At 47.1% G+C, this 17,730-nt stretch overlaps 1 protein-coding gene across 1 annotated transcript; it reads right to left on the bottom strand.

The window, feature by feature from the left end:
- Positions 1 to 16,135: 16,135 nt before the first annotated feature.
- Positions 16,136 to 17,044, bottom strand: LOC125959360 (probable cyclin-dependent serine/threonine-protein kinase DDB_G0292550). Its single transcript, XM_049692181.1, has one exon. It carries the CDS (start codon positions 17,042 to 17,044, stop codon positions 16,136 to 16,138), a length of 909 nt encoding a protein of 302 aa, XP_049548138.1.
- Between the last annotated feature and the right edge of the window lie 686 nt (positions 17,045 to 17,730).

Here is a 17,730-nt window from a genome sequence, read left to right as displayed (position 1 = left end):
ACCGGAGGTGAGGAATGTGATACAGCTGGCGCAGCTCGTTAATCATTGTCTCATGGTTTCGATGGTGGAACCTCTCGTGAAATCTCCGCACTATCAGCTCCGTGACTGGATGACGCCGTGGTAGAATTACCGACCTCTTCGCACTCTCCGTTGCGTAATGACATGCAGCAATCCTCGTTCGCATGCGCAGGATTCCGCCCTCATCCAGGTACGGGCTCAGCGAGTGGATCGGGCTCTGCTTTGGAATCACGGTCGTACGCGTAATGGACGTCTTGGCGTTCATCAGCAGGTCGATTTCTGTGGGAAACGCCTTCCTTTGCGCCTGACTCGTAGCACCGACTCTTTGGGTGCTACGAGCATTGCAATTGTGAACGAAGCGCAATACCCTTCCAATTACCACGAACACCACCTTTGTCCAGTCTGGGAATCTCGTCACGTCGACCACGGGCTACTGTATGGACGGAGCAACAGCCGAGTGATGGCCGACGAAAGCTGTCCTCAGCTCCGATCCTGTGACCGACTTTTCCGCTGGTTGTGCGGGCCACGTTTTGACGGACTCTCACAGGAACTGAGGGCCCCGGAACCAACGGCTTGTGGCGGCGAGATCGGGCATCCTGCTCCACTTGGTTGCGTCGTCTGGCGGGTTGAGCTTCGTGGGTACCCATCGCCATTCCCGGCATTTTGACGTCTTTAGAATCTCCACAACGCGGTGCCCGACGTGCTGGCTGCATCGGTGACAGTCGGAGTTGAGCCACCCCAGCACGTTACGGGAGTCGGCCCAGAAGAATCTGCTCGATGATTCGGATTCAGTGCCTATTAATCCGCCGTCCTCGTTCTCCTCCTCAACCAGACGGAGGGCGACTTCTACCGACCGGCAGAGCCGCGCTCCCAAAACGGCTGCTTCCAGCTGGAATAGACGTATATCAGTGGCGTATATCGTATATCAGCTGGAATAGACGTATTCGTGGAATAGACGTATAATTATGAGTGTTTCCTTTTGGTTTTTAAAAAAATCTTTACATTTGGTTTGGTTTTTAAAAAAATCTTTACAATAAATTTATTTCCAAAATGGGGTATTAGTACTTCTGATCAACTCGACCGGATCATGTTCGCGTTGAAGCCTATTGGTCGGAAGTCGCTGGAATGCGCTGTGTCTGCATGCTGACACGGCGCGGCCGCTGGCGTGTGGGGCATCTTCGGTGTCCGGTGCGCGTGTGTGGTGTTTGAGCACTTTGCACCGCGCTTGGCTCTGACAGGCAAGAAAGGGGTCTTTGGCTATAACTGTATATCTCAGTGGCGCCCTTTTCACAGTCGTTTACGCTCAGGCCTTTTCTCAGCAGCATTAACTCGCCCGCTGTGGATCTCCCTAGTAACGGTCTGTTTCCGTCGATCTATTGCGGGTTTGTCGTGGCCTACGACTTCTATGTGGACCCGGAAGACGTTTGCAATGGGGATCGACCTGCTTGAGGCGTAGGCGTAAAGGTCCGTTACGGCTGATGTTTGGCCGACACGGAGCTCGGCCTTGCACTTTATCGTGTTTTGTTTGCTTCTTAGCGGTTTCCGCGTTTTGGAATTTGTACAAGAACGCATAAGCGTTTTCCAAGTCCGTTGGCTTGGAAGCCTACGCATAGCCAAAATATTGCTTATTTAAGCCGTTGATGAATGCTGCGAGGCATTCCTGTTCTAGGATGTGATTAATCGCTTCCCAGTGACTAACGTAAAGTGATTGCTGTCTTGCCAGCGTTTTCATACTCTGAGTTAGTTCTTTTGTACGTTTATAATACGTATGAATGGATTCCTTCATCTTGAGGGACCAAAGCTGCGTTTGGTATGTAGCCATGTCTGACTTATCGCCATACATAGCTTCAAGGGTTTCCACAACGTCATTAAAATCCGTTGGGTTACCGTTTGCACAAATTGTATCGCGAGCTTTCCCTTCGATTTTGTTAATTACTGTTTGTTCGTAGAGGTTCAAAGCCTCTTGCGTCACTCTTCCACGGTACAGATTCAACGTGTTTTTGGCCCCCAGCAGATCCTGAGCCGGTGGTGACCCACCAGCAGATCCTGAGCCGCTTCACAGTGGTTAGTGTTCAGCTGCACTACCCTCAAGCTGCCTGCAGGGCGCCGCACCGAAAACTTCCCGGATAGTGGCTTTCTGTCCCCCGTATCCGGGCACAGGGCACACTTTGGCTCGTTTACGCACTGTGTGGAGAGGTGACCTTCCTCTCCGCAACGCTTGCACTGCTGGCTCCTATCCGGTCCCTTGCAGCCACCGGCTGTATGGCCGAACCCCCAGCATTTGTGGCACTGGGTGGGCCTGTTCGCCGCGCGGAGGGAACAGTCGTTCCACCCGATCCGGATGCTGCCTGCCTTCACCAGCTTCTCCGCGTCTGCTACCGGAAGACGAATCTCCGCCAGCATCTTGTGGTTGTAGAAGCGACGCAGCTTTACCTCCGGCTTCTCGTCCAGCCCGAAGTTGCTCTGCAGCACGCTGGCTACCTCCTACTCCGAGGCGCCTTCGTGCAGGCCCCGACACTCCACAAGGCGTCGCTGGGTCAGCGCAGTCACCTTGGCCTTCCCGCCCAGGAGGGTTTGCACGATCCCCTTGTAGGACGCGCTCTTGGCTCCTTCGCGGAGCTGCAGCAGCATGCCGCCATTGCTGTATCTGCTCACTTCGCGGACACACTCGCCAAGCTCCTTCGTGTCCTCCGCGGGGGTTAGAACCTTGTAGATCTCGGCGTATTCCCCGTCCTGTGCCGCTTTGACCAGCAGGGCGTCCCCCCTGATCGGTGGTCGGCTTGGCGCGGCCGCCTTCTCTACCACCGCAACCCTCTCCTTAGCCACCTTCTTCTTCCTCCTCGATTCTACCAACGTAAAACCGTCTGAGGCCGTCGACTCTATCGTTTCCGGCGTTACCGCCGTCGTCGCCGCCACTGTCTTTTCAGTCACCCTAGCTGCTGCCTTCACCGCCCCCACCGTTGCAGGCGCTTTCGGTGGTTTCGGCAGTCTCAGAGGCGTAACCAGCTCTTTTCGGTCCCTCTTCTGCAAGGAGCTTGCCTCCCCGGGCGAGTTCCTCTGACGTTTCCCCACTGCGGGGGCAGTGGTGGGAGGCGCAGCTGTGCCTACCACCGTTACCTCCATAGCAGGCACCTCTGTCTGCGTGCCACTGGTTTCCAGCGTCCAAGCAGATTGGGTGGACACATGTACCCGCTGTGCCGGTTCGTCTGCCGTTAGGCCCTCCTTCCGTAGGGCAGCCTGGACGATCCGTAGGTCTGCCAACTGCTGGACCGCTAGCTGGTAGACGTCGAGCAGGGGTCCTGATTGCCGGGTCTTTGCCAGTGCGATGATCCGGTCCGTCGACTCGATTAACGCCCTGACTAGGTCCGTTCCGCTTTTCGCTGACTTGGCAGCTTGGCACCGCACGAAGGGCGCTGCTGGCTCCGCCGCAGTTGCCTTCGGCGATGGCTTGCTGCTCGTTCTAAGTTTCGCCGGAGAGCGCGACATTTTCTCGCTGCGCTTAAACGCCGCCTCTTGCTCCTGTTTTGAGGAGGAGGAACTCATATTTGCGCTACATTGATCACTGGGCCACTCACTTGCCACTCACTTTGCCCACTGGCGACTATAGTACGCGCACACGTCTCCTCACACCTGCGACAGTCTCACGCACACGCGTCGTCCTTATCAGAACTGATATTGCACGCTTGCAACACACGCACACCACTATGCGCAGCTGATCGCGAGGGAGCCAGCTGATCGATAGCGTCACTTTGCGAAAAAAAACAAAAGGTGTTTCCCCGCTCGGCCACCGATCTCTATGGCTCGCCGAACTATTTGTCAGCTGCTGGCACACTACGGCTTCCTTGTGAAAGGCGCCGTTACCCTGGTATTCACTTGAAGCACACTTTCTGTTTACTTTTATCGGAGGCCGAAGCAAACGCGTATGCTCTTTCTCACCACCCTTTCAGTTGGGCCTGGTATATTACCAGGTTGCACGAGATCCTGAAAAATTCGTTGTGCATAGACACCCATACAAGGATAGGAACTGTACGCCCCTGAGTTATCTATTATAGGGCCAAAATACCCCGGAATGACTAGTTCCGCTTCCCCGTTAGGTACGTTACCGGATACCAAAGCTGGTTTGGCCATAGCAAAATTGATTTGCCGTCCGGTAGGGATCTTCGTGTCACCGAATCCAGATAAGAAGAGTGCAAACGATTTTGGCACCGTAAAACCGAACTCACTGATCTGCGAGACAAACATTGCCTCGTCGGAAGTGGTTTTTCCACCTGCTAGCATGTTCAATTTCAGCACTGCCTTCATGTACGACGGATTTACTGAACTGACCTGGTTGTAAACCTCATCTTGCAGCGTTGGTAGAAGAGTAGCTCCAGAATAGATCTTTTCACGAGTTGCGGTGGCCATAAAAGCGGTTGATGGCCCCGGGAAGTAGGCTTTCTCGGACAGCGGGTCATTAGACAACTCTGTAGATGTCTTTGACAAGTATTGGCCCTGAGGCACTTTACCCGGGGGGTTTGGAATCCTAACCGGATTACCGACATTGGTTTTTGGAATCCCGGGCTTCTTGAAAGCCTTCTTTCTTTCTGGTCGAGACCACGAAGAGGTGTTTTGTCTTGGTCCCTGCGCCTCCATTTCTCTTTGTTGTTGCTCAAGTTGCCACTTTTGAAATTGCTCCATCATCTTAGAGTCCATAGTGGCTGTAGCTGTGTTCTAGGGTGTGCGGTTGCTGGCGACTTTTCTCTTAGGGATAACCCAAATTGTGAATGAATGATGATGTTGAAAATAATTTGGGAATTTGCCCTGAGTGGTTGAAACCAGCCGCTTAACGAAACTCTACTAGAGACAGGTCGTCGCGAATCTCCTACGTGGTGAGAGATGGTTCAAGATTCTCGATGAATACTTTAGCCGGACGTCCTGCACTGCGGGTTGAGCACAATCACTTTTTATTTTAACCTGTGGGTGTATTTGGCAATACGTATTGAGTCCAAAATCATTTTACACTTTCACTATGGTCACTGAAGTGATTGTTCTGGATAGAGCTTTTGTTTAGCGTGGGCAGGGTCTAACCGACGGCGCCAATTATGAGTGTTTCCTCGCGATTTGGTTTTTAAAAAAAATCTTTACAATAAATTTATTTCCAAAATGGGGTATTAGTACTGCTGATCAACTCGACTGTCCGCTCAAGAGTGCTCTGCTTCCACTGATCGGACGTCGCGCTGGGGTTCGCCGATATCGTCGATGCCACGTGTGTCCGGATCATGTTCGCGTCGGCCGCTGGCGTGTGGGGCATCTTCGGTGTCCGGTGCGCGTGCGTGGTCTCTGACAGGCAAGAAAGGGGTCTTTGGCTATAACTGTATATCTCAGTGGCGCCCTTTTCACAGTCGTTTACGCTCAGGCCTATTCTCAGTAGCATTAACTCGCCCGCAGTGGATCTCCCTAGTAACGGTCTGTTCCCGTCGATCTATTGCGGGTTTGTCGTGGCCTACGACTTCTATGTGGACCCGGAAGACGTTTGCGATGGGGATCGACCTGTTTGAGGCGTAGGCGTGCAGGTCCGTTACGGCTGATGTTTGGCCGACACGGATCTCGGCCTTGCCGGCCCTGAAGTTGTGTTCCAACTGCTTCCAGTCGTCGCCACCAATCGTGTTCACGTCCGCGTCCGAATCTATCAGAAAACGTATGGGTGTTGAGCGCCCTATTCGACAAACGACCAAAGCATCTTCCCGCTGTTAGCAGCGTGCAGGTCGAAATCAATAAGGAAACAAGGGAACTCAAAAAAACCAGTCGGTTGTTCGGACTTAATCTAACGTATCCTGACGTTTATCAGTGCTGCCAGTTTTGGCAGTGCTGTCTGATGGATGTTAAATAAACGTTGTTATTCAACACTTCTCCTCAACGTTTATTAACTCCTCCTCAATTCGTGAGCTCTGGATTTGTTAAGCCCTGTGAAGATGAAAATTGTTTGTGTTTTATGTTCCCTAATTTTTTCGTTAATATGTCCGCTATCATGTCCTCTGTAGCACAATACCTTAATGCGATTACCTTCCTGCCAATTAAATCAAGAACAAAAAATTCCTTGGTCTCTAGTTTCTGCCTGTTCTTCATAGATGCAACTAGGGTGATTGCCATCTGACTATTTCTGATTTCTTCAAGAGTCATCAAACAGCCGAGCCAAATAAAAAAGAAATGACCCATTATTAGGCATTAGGCGGGCGGCCGTGGCCGTGGAGGAGCGTAATTCTCGCAGGGGCTCTAAATAATAAAGAATGGTTAGAAAACCAAGAATAAGGGTTTTCGTTCGTTTTTATTTTTTGGGGGAAATTTTGTAGGTGTTGTTTTTTTCAGGTTAGATTTTGTTGGCGTTGTTTTTTTCAGGTTAGATTTTGTTGGCGTTGTTGTGGACCAATACGATGTCGGCAGGCAGGCTCTTCAGCCCGGACTCCCTCGTGCAGGGCGACCTGGTGGATGTGAGGTTGTGCACTCGATCACCTTTTGCAGATGCACCCAGCAGCAAAGTGTCCGTGCAGTTTTCCTTAAAGACGTGAGCCACTCAGTCCCTCATATAGGATCTCATAAAGTTTATGTATTGCGGGGAGGTGAATGTAAAGCAGGAAGCCCTATCCGGATTCATCAGCACTGCGGAAGCATTACAACTACTCGAATAGTTGCGGCTTTCTTTTGCAATCAAACTGTTGCACAGTACACCGGTTCAAATACTGTGCAATATTCTTTTATGAAGAGCCAATCTTCCTCCGACAGCTAGACAAGATCGTTTCCATCAATGAGTTCCCGCAAAAAATCTTCATTTTTGAGGAAGTAGTCCAGCATTAAATAACCCGAATTCCATCGGGTTCCATTGTTCAGTACTAGAACTTTTACATCGTTTTGTTCAATAACACGACCAAAACTAAAAGCGACAAATAAAAATATGTTAGGTGCTGCACAAACAAATGTGGATGATACACAAACAAATGCGAGACGGTTTGATGAAAACCCTAACCCTAAGATGAAATGCAATGACCGACAGACAGTTACAAACACAAACACACTTATTATACATAATGAAACAATATCGTTACTGTTTATTTCGCAGATATTTCGCTGAAGTTTTGATTCGATCGATGTTTTGCTTGATTTTAAGTTGCTTTATCGTATCGTATACGCAAAGTTGCAACGTGTGGGCAGCACATCTTACGCTCTCCGATAGTGCACTTGTTAGCACCTGGATTGTACGTTCCGCTTCCTCGTTACCTTCGTAGTTACTTGAGGTGTTAGTTATCAGGTCAACATCATATTCCATTGATTCTTCTGTTAGTTGTGTTTCACTGATAAGCCTAGAGGCCTTCAAAAAATTTGCTCCATTGTCGATTGTTACTGCATATATTTGCCCAATATTAACCTCATATTCAGCAAGAACATGTGCACAACATTTTTGGTGATGTCGGGGTCACCACTTTGGTGGCGTTAGTCACCACTTTGGTGGCGTTAGTCACCACTTTGGCGTTTCGTGTGTCGCTGACGCTAGACGCTGGACGCTGGACGCTGGACGCTGGACGCTGGACGCTGGACGTTGGACGCTGGACGTTGGACGCTGGACGCTCACGGTGACGCTGGGCCCGGCTACCGTCCGAGCGCGTCCTTGGGCCGGTCCGCCGGCCGGTGAAAGCAGGAACAGAAAAAAGGAGAGATTCCGGCGCTGTCGGCGCCTTTTATAGGGGGGAAGCCACGCCGCTGACAGGATCACTGAGCGCGCGCCGTGCGCTCAGCTCGGGGTCGTAGCTCCAGTGTTGTAGCTGGTGGGGTTCGGCGCGAACCCCACACATTCATTATCCAATTCCGCGCTAGCCGACCCGCGCGTCGGGTCAATGCTTACTTGCTAACGCGTTCGCGAAACAATATCGTGACCTAAATTTAGTTCTAGGAAACATCATGTATTGTGCTCATGCACAATGTGCAGCACCATACATGATGTTTTCCGGAATTCTTTCACAAACACAAACATACCACACCTATCCTCTTAAAAAGAATAATTGTTGCTGATAATAATTATTTAATTCTCTAACTTATTTGAAACCGATAGCTCATTACGCTCTAATTAGTCTGTAAATAATATGATTTTTACTTTATAATTCTATTCGTATGGTCGACCTGGGTTTCGTCTGTATTTATGTCCTTAATTGTGACATTGGGGTGATTAATTCCGATAATCTTGAATGGTCCAGAGTAAACTGGATCTAATTTCCTGCGATTGTCGACTTTTAGCCATACATTGCTGCCTATTTCTATTTTGATGGGTTTTGATTTACCCTTTTGATTATTTACCCTGTTTGATTTAGATTTGTCTAGAAATGCCTTAGCTTTGTTGCAAGCTGATTGTAGTTTGAACTTTAGTTCGGCTGCGTATGAGTCTGTGTTATATAGGGGATTTATTGTTGAAACAGTGAAATTTGTATGTTTTGATGGTTTACCAAAGACTAATTCGAACGGTGAAAAGTGATGTTCTGTATGTGGGGTAGTGTAGTAGCAAAAGGCGTAGTATGGCAACCAGTCGTCCCAATTGTCATGAGAATCGTTTATAAAGTGTCGGAGATACTCATTAAGGCATCTGTGGTTACGCTCCAGTCCACCTATTGTTTCGGGATGATAGACGGTTGAAAATTTATGGTCTATACTAAGCAAATTACAAATGTGTTGGAAGTTTCGTTTCGGTACTCTGTGCCCATCTATCAATTTGCTCTTGAAGAAATCTGCTTTAGTTGCAACCATCTCCGTCGCCGTTTTGCGATCTATTGATGGTACTTTTAACGCACTAGTATTAATTTGAAGTAAATTTTTTAGGCCAGGTTGATCCAATGCGTTAAAAAGCAAACCTCCACATGTGACCATTTTTACACAAAGTTCTGCTAGCAGATCCATATGCATCCGAATAGATACAATAGGTATCTTTCTATTTTGAGGGAGGTTCTGTTGCGCCTCCCAACCTTCCATCAATCTGTTGTACTGCTCCACGTGCATCGCCTGGAGATGCCTCTTTAAATTGAAAGGCTTATCCACAGAGAGTATTTTGGCACAAAAATTGCACTTGGTAGCGCTACCCACACTTGTGAAACAATCCTTAATAAATCTGCTTGTATCTTTGGTAAGCCTAGGGCGTTTCGATTCTTCGGCCATTTCCACAAATCAACGGATACTCGCAGTTCACAAATTCACAAAACGTTTGTCTACCAGGATTGTAGAGCACCGACTAAGTTTTTTCATTGAAATGAAACTTCAATTAAAACATGTTGAATGCCTCGATATACCTATGCTGCATGAACTAGCGTTGCCATGATACGATCATATTGGCTGTGTTCAATAATTGATTCGCGCTCGCGTGTTTTAATTGCGATTGAAAACACTCGGCTCGCGAGCCAGCCGAAGTTCAAAACATACGAGCCAAAATATAGCACAAACACAAACACCGTGCCTTGCTTTCCCAGGAGAGGCTCTTCGTAAGACAATACACGCGGTGATGTGCCAAAAAATCAATGAGCGTGTTAGAGCGTGTTTTCCCCATGCCTGGCCTTGGGCCGCAATCGCTGCCGGGCTTTCACCATCGCCCGTTGGCGTCTTCCCGCTGCGGGCCGATGCCGCATTTCGTTGCGCCTTAATAATTCGCAAAGATTTACACTTGCACAAATTTCACTAAAGCACCGATAATTTTTTACTACGATAATTTTTCAGTATTAATGAGTAAACGGAGTTTCAAAAAAAGCTTCTCCTAGCACTTCATTCTTGTTTATTATTATTATTATTGTAGTTTATTAAAAATATGAACTCAACTAACATACAGTGGTCTTATTGAGTATTCTTAAATCTAGCCCGCATTCAGGATACATAATACATAGACAAACATTAATAATAAAAACGTAAAAATCACGCACGCAAATTATTCGCTCGTAACGCTGAACGTAACACAGAACTAAACGATGACATGGTCAAATTAAAATCAAAGCGGTGATAATGGTCATTAAAATGGGACAGAGACGCTACAATGGGGTTGCTCAACCCAAAGACCGTACGGCACCTAGGGGGAACTAACCCGGACTGAGATCTCAGGCGTCTAACAGGAGCGTATAGTAGCAATTGATTAGTCAACTCCGCTGAATCAATGTTTGACGTGATGATTCCGGCGACAAAACTGGCCTGCGCTATCACCCGTCTCGACTGAAGCGACTCTATCCCTAGCAGTAAGCATCTGGCTGTATAACTTGGCATACTTGAGCGGTCGGACCATGGGAGGAGCCGCAAAGCGTATTTCGTGAATTTGCGCTGTATACTCTCAATACGGTTGATATACAACGTTGAGCGAGGTGACCAGATGACGCAACCAAACTCAAGAAGAGGCCGAACAATGCTACAATAGATAGTTTTAAGACACATAGGAGTGTTAAAGTCTTTGGTTAACTGCTTGAAGAGTCCTAAACGTTTGTACGCTTTGCTTATGACTAAATCACGTTGGTTGTTGAGCGAGAGCCGCGAGTCAAGTAGAACACCTAGATCGCGAATAAGATCGGTTCGTTGTATTTGATGATCGTTGACACAGTAGTCATATAATGCGGGACGAAGAGAACGCGAGAACGAAATCACAAAACACTTATCAGCACAGATTGCCTACGCGTTCCTGTCACACCATGCTTCGAACGCCAGGATATCACTTTGAAGCAGGCGGGAGTCATCAGCATTGTTCACTAATCGAAACAATCTGGCGTCGTCAGCGTATAAAAGTATCTTGGAGTGTACAATACACGAGGGCAGGTCGTTAATAAATATCACAAAAAGCAGTGGTCCCAAGTTGCTGCCCTGGAGCACTCCAGAAGTGGAGATAAACGGATCGGAAACTACTTAATCGATTCTTCTGATTCTTCTCTCCACTATTCGCCAGTGTTTGCGAGAGTTTTTACACGAGTTGAAAAATTATGTCTTTCTTGCTACGTTCTGCTTTTCTCACTGTCCTCGAGCGCGCGCGATCACGCGCCTCCTCTTCTCATTCCCGCTAGAGGGCGTTCTCTACCCTCGACTGTCACCGGTGGTGAAGTACCGAATCGTGTTTTGGCAATAATCGAAGCGAAGGGTCCTTTCACATCCTTCTCTCCAGGCAATCCGTTCGGCGCATCGCAGCCTCGTAGTTGCTGGGCATGCTAATCTGATCCCATTTCCACAGCAATCCTGTCTCAAAGCGTTACCCTACTCTTCTCGTAGTTGCTTCCAAAAAACTCATGGCACGGGTATCTCCTGGCGATATAGGTAATTCCGTAGCGCTCGACTCTTCCAGTTCATAATGTTGACTCACCATTTCGTGTATCTCATCCCAGTTGCACGCGCATTCGTGGTAATTGCTGGATGTGACTGCTCGTGTGTCGTTTCCACCGTACACACACAGCATCCCAGTTTACACCGAGCAGCCGCAGGTTCCCCTCTTGGCCCTCTAGTTTGTGTTTACGGGACAAGATCACTTGAAGGTTATCCACTCCTATCAGGATCGTGGTTCATCTGCTCAGTTCATCCGCGTGTTGGGATTGTGCTGATATATCCCTAGTTTCGCAACAGTGTGTGTTGTCTGTTGTCTCAGCTGTGCCACTTCTTTGTGGGCTAGCTCGGCCTCTTTATGGGCTTTTCACTGCGTTCCAGCAGTGTCGCGTTTTGGGCCGTTAGGTTTTCCAACATCGCACGTAAGGCCACCAGCTCCTCTTTAAGCATTTGCAGCTCGCTCTTTCCTTTCTCAAGGTCGAGGGAACGTACTGTCGCTCTCGCTATCGCCATCCTCCTCCCCGCACTCTTTGCCCTCCTTTTTCGTACATGGTTGCGTTTGGTTGCATATTTTATCATGTCTTTTAGAAATGATTCCGTTGTGACGGGAGGACAGAACTTCGGACGACGGGCGGACAACACTCTTTCTTTCAAGTGACGGGCATAGCCCAATTCACAGCAACGCGAAATGAGTACCTTTAGCTCACGGTCAGCGTCGTGGCCGTGATGTGTCAAAAAAGGGTCTGGCCTCTGGTTTATTCGTTACATACGGTATTTATATGGTTAGTTCTTAAAGTTAGAGCAGTTACTTAATTAAAGGGAGACAACTGGAGTTGGTGACCTAATTGGCATAATTCTGGCCACGCCTGTGGTCCATCGGTCTGCGCGTATGTTTACCTCTGGCGCGCGCATGTTGTGCGCCAGTACCCCGATGCAGGGTCGCAGCGATGTGTACGGGTTTCGGCTTACGCAGCATGTTTGTAAGCCGGAACCCGACCTGTCCCAAATGTCCGGGTATTGTGTCATCAAACATCGGTCCGCGATTTGACTCTGACCCACTTTCAGGGGTGGTCTGATGGTGACGCATGATGCGCTGGGTGCGCGGCCAACTTGGGTTTGGTGAGTGGCATGCAAGAATCATTTGTGGTATGCCAGCGCTTTGGGTGGCATGCAAGTTTATTGTGCATGACCGCCACACCTTCCCCCTAAAGAAAAAAATGTTATTCTGCCGAGAAGCGGCAGGAGAACATTTTTAAACCATGCTCCGATTGTCTCTTACAATGTGTGTTAAAAAAAATTACACTCACTGTTTTATTAGTCTATTCTTATGGACGACCTGGGTTTCGTCCGTGTCTATTCTCTCGATGGTGACGTTGGGGTGATTAATCTTGGTAACTTTGTACGGTCCAGTGTAGACCGGATCTAGTTTCCTTCTGTTTTCAATGGCAAGGTAAACTGAGTCACCTATCTCTAGCTGTATTGGTTTAGTGTTGTGAGTCTTTTTGATTCTGTTCTGCTTCGCTTTGTCGAGTAAATCCCTAGCTTTGCTACTTGCAGCCTGAATTTTATACTTGAGCTCAGCGATGTACGAATCACTGTTATATACTGGATCTATGGTAGCTGTGAGTTTGCTTGGCGGTTGGAAAGGTTTTCCAAAAACTAACTCGAACGGGCTGTAATTGTGTTCAGTATGAGGTGTGGTATTGTAGCAGAACGCATAAAAAGGCAGCCACGAATCCCAGTCATCGTGCTGTTGGTTTACAAAATTCCTTAAATATTCATTTAGGCATCTATGATTTCGTTCTAGGCTTCCAATCGTTTCTGGATGGTATGCCGTAGAAAGTTTGTGCTTAATTGTAAGCAGAGCATTCATCTCTTTGAAAACTTCGTTCCGGTATTCGGTTCCCATGTCCGTTTTCATTATGGACGGTGGTCCGTATTGGAGGAAGAAGGATTCAACGAATGCTCTAGCAAGCGTCGCAGCTTGCTTATCAGGAATAGGTATGAGGACAACGTACTTGGACAGTTCACACTGGATAGTCAGCGCGTATCTGTTGCCTCTAATAGATTTCGTGATTGGACCTATAGTATCCAATGAAATCATTTGAAAGGGTTTGTTGGGTGTTGTCGTGTGCGTAAGTGCTTCCTTTGTTTTAGCAGTATGCTTGTTCAGCTTGCAGGAACTACACGCTTTCACGAATTTAGCGATGGTCGCTTTCATATTTGTCCAATAATAGTTACGTCTGAGCTTCTTCGTTAGCTTGTTGATACCTACATGTCCCCCTAAAGGTGTCACGTGGTTTTCCTCGATCAGCTTTTCGATTTCACTCGGGTGTTTCATGACTTGTGCTGGCTTATAAAGCACTATTTGCACATGTTTTAGCGTGTTGCAACACATTTGTTTAAAATATTCGGGAGTAATATTTCGAAACACCATGTCTGTTTTAGCAATTGCGATTGCTTTAATTCCCGTATTTGTGGCCATTTCATTAATAATGTTGAGGTACCTCGTTAGATTCGTTGTGTTTAATGCATAAGAAAACTGCGCTTGAGCAATGATCTTTTTCACATTCTTGCTATAAATTGTTGCGTGCACTTCGTTTGGGTTTGGGGAGCTAAACACTAACTTTGGTAAGTCGAAAGCGTCAATGTTATTAATCGAGTCGTATGCCATGGGGTGATCAGTCCCGTTGTCTGGTCGATTGTTAGTTTCGCTTCGTGTGTTTGCTTTTGTCATCGATCGCGTCTGTATTTGCATTACTGGTACGCTCTAAAGTCCTTCTGAGTCAATGGATATACGTGATAATGCGTCAGGCCCGACATTTTCTTTACCTTTAACGTATTCCACATCGAATGAAAACTCCTCTAAATCCAGTCGCATTCGCGTTAGTTTCGATGATGGGTTTGTCATTGAGAACAGGTATACTAGCGGGCGGTGGTCGGTTTTGACCACGAATCTTCTACCATAGAGGTAGGGTCTAAAATATGTTATAGCCCAGTGAATCGCTGTTAATTCCTGTTCGATGGTTGACTTGTTGCTTTCACCTTTGGTGAACTTCCTGCTAGCGTATGCGACTGGTAATTCCATATCGCCTTGCGGTTGGGATAATACTGCGCCGCACGCTATTTTAGATGCGTCTGTACTAAGAACAAACGGTTTCGTAAAGTCAGGGAATTGCAATATTTTCGGGTCGAGCAAGCTGTTTTTGAGAGTCTTGAATGCGTTCTTGCATTCGTCTGTCCATACGAATTTTGCGTTTTTGCGCAGCAGCGCATTAAGTGGTGCTGCTGTGTCCGCGAAGTACGGAATGAACCGTCTGTAGTAGTTACAGAAAGCTACGAACCTTCTGGTGTCATCTGCTGATTCTGGTTCTGGGTAGTTGAGGATTGCTGAATATTTACTCTTATCGGGTTGTATCCCTTGCTCAGAGATGTGGTGTCCTAGATAGGTTACATCTGCACAGAAAAAATGACATTTTGATGGGTTCAGCTTTAGGTTATGTGTCCTTAGCTTTTCAAAAACCTTTTGTAGATTGTTGAGGTGATGGTTAATCGAGCATCCTATGACGATGATGTCATCAATGTACAGGAATGCGCTTTCTGGGGGTAAACCGCTTAGTGCGATTGTCATCATCCTCTGAAAACTGTTAGGTGAAATGTTCAATCCGAACGGCAATCTATTAAATTCGAAATGCCCATTTGGAGTTGAAAATGCGGTAAACTGTTTAGAGTTTTCTTCCAAATCTACCTGGTGAAAACCTGACATGAGGTCGAGTGTCGAAAAGTATTTAGCTCTACCGAGTTGGTCCAAAATGTCGTCGATCCTTGGTAAAGGAAATTTATCAGCGATGATCTTTTTATTTAGCTGTCTAAAGTCGACAACTAAACGCCATTTCTTCTCTAGTTGTTGCGATTTCTAGGGTACAAGCAAAATCGGAGAATTGTACGGAGAAACGGATGGTTTTATGATTTTGTCTTTCAGCAATTTGTCAACCTGGCTATTGATTTGTCACCTTCCAATGTGGTTTATTGGTGTCACCTTCCAATGTGAATATGTCGTTGTACGCCGAGCATAACTCGGCTAGTTTGTGCTTATGTGTGTGTGGGGTATTTGTTAAATTTAGTTCTTTTAGCAGCACGTTATTTCTGTTGTTGCTTTTCTTTTGGTTAAGGTGAAGAACATCGTAGCTGTATAGAGCAGTGTATGTTCTCTTGAAATTTTTGTTAATTCGTACTGGATCGTTATTAGTGTTGATAAGTTTGACAAAATGCACTGGTGAGTTAACTATTGCGCTAGCGCAATATACTCCAGGCACTATCTCTTCTGATTCTAGAACGTAATCATGACATATGTCATGGGCATGTGTCTGTCGGAAAACTTCACACCTCGGAGGGATGATAATCTCTCCGTTTAAATTGTCTTCGATGGGGATTTCTATACTTTCCGAATTGTAATTGATCGTAAGAATCCAGGTGTCATAATCAATTGAGCAGTGATATTTTGTTAAAAAGTCTCTGCCAAGTATACCATCTGTTGGTATTTGAAAGCTTTGCGGCACTGCTTGGAACTTGTGCTTAATTTCTGCTCCGTTTGGCAAGTGCACACTAGCTAAAATTGATCCTAATGTTTCCGTTCCTATTTCGTTTATTCCTGTAATTCGACACTTGTTATTTTCATCGATAGGGTGGGTAGGGTTTATGGGATTTGGTTTCAGTATGGAAATGTCAGCTCCTGAGTCTACCAACAGAGTTACTTCTGCCGTATTAATTTGTAGACATTTGCTAGGGGTTTCCAGCTTGCTCTCGCCGGGTTTGGTTTTAATATTCCCTATTTGCTGGGTGGTGGACACGCGCTTTGTGCTTGTTGGTGTCCGTTGTCTTGGCCCCCAACGCTGTGTTGCTGGGGGAGCGGAGAGTTTTCCGAGGACGCATAGTAGATTTGCGATCCTTGGTTTCTGTTCTGATTTGAGTTGTTGTTACTCCTGTTGCCATTGTTCTGGCCATAATTTCTCTGGCCATTTCTGTTTCGGTAAATGCTATTACCATTGCGGTAGTTGTTATTACCGTTGCGGTAGTTGTTGTCGTCTCGCTGGTTGTTCCGGCGATTGTTGTTATCATTGTACTGGCGGTTTTGGTTTCTGTTACGATTGTAACTGTTTTGGCGGTTGTTGTGTTCTGTGCGGAAGGCCAGAACACTTGCCGTACCCTGGTTCTCGTTCTCGAGAACCTTCTCTACCGCCGAGGCCATTGTAGGGAATTGGCCTACCTTCAGCAAAATTTTGGTTTCGGCGTTTTTCACTCCTGCTGCCAGTGCTTTAATACCTGCCTGGACCGCCATTTTTTCCGCGACTGTTGTCGGAATGCTGTTGCTAATGTACGCCCGTTCCAGCTGTAGGGTGAGCTTTTCCATTTGCTCCACGTATTTCGTTGCATCGCCCGACTGTTTTGTGGCGTTTAATTTGGCAACGATGGTTTCAGGCGAGATAACCTGCCTGCATTTTAGCTCTAGAGCTTTGATGATTTCGTCCATGGATGCCGGGTTGTCGCCTACTGCTAGTTTGGCTTTCCCTTCGAAACGCGATACAATCAATTGGATTGCTATCGGCTTATTTGCCTCCGTAATGATCGTTTTGGCCGCCCTAAGCGCTGCCAATGTACGATCAAGCTTCTCGTTATTCCCGTCGTACTCGGGAATGAGTGCTGGGAGGGTCTTCAGCAACTCAAGTGCTGTTGCCATCTTCGAGCGGTTTGTTACTATAAACGTTACCAACCAAGCTATTGTCCGGAAAGAAATTTTCTGTCTAGCCCCCAGCCTATGGTTGATGGCTGTTTTAATTTCGCCAACTACCGCCCTAACTGCAGCGAGGTATGCGGACTGCCGCGTTTCCTCCAATTGCTCTATTAGGGCTAGCGTGTTTGAGTAAAACTCGTTAATTCTTTCTAACTCCTGCCTCAGTTTAGTCTTATGCGTTCTAGTGTTAGGCTGTTTTTGTATAAAAAGTAATTTTTCCTTAAGACTTGCCAGGCGTATATTCAGCAATTCTTCCATGGGCGTTGTCTCGTTCCATCAGTCCTCTGGTGGTTTAAACGGTACTCAGTCCAGCAGCAACCGATCTTGCTGCCTTCAGCGCCGTATTCCTCTGGTACCGGGTGTACTTCTCGTGCAGTTTTAACACCAGCAGCACTAACGTCATAATCGCCACTATCCATAGGAGCATCTCTTGGTTCTCTAACTTCATTTTATGCTGCTCTAGGTTGTTAACGATTGTGACTTGAGAGTCCCCGGTCACATCCGTTTTTTTCGAGCTGGATGCACCCATTTTGAAGCTGTTCACTTGGCGATTTAATTATAAGTGTTTTTGTTCATCTGAGTTAGGCACGTTGGCGTTGCTTCCGCGGTTGGAACCTTATACCGCACTTTTC

Source organism: Anopheles darlingi, chromosome 2 (assembly GCF_943734745.1).
Source record: "Anopheles darlingi chromosome 2, idAnoDarlMG_H_01, whole genome shotgun sequence".
Classification (NCBI taxonomy): Eukaryota; Metazoa; Arthropoda; class Insecta; order Diptera; family Culicidae; genus Anopheles; species Anopheles darlingi.
This window is presented reverse-complemented; position numbering and strand designations above follow the sequence as displayed.

Excerpts from the sequence above, each read along its gene's own strand:
- LOC125959360 (XM_049692181.1), bottom strand. The coding sequence starts at position 17,044 with ATGGCAACAGCACTTGAGTTGCTGAAGACCCTCCCAGCACTCATTCCC.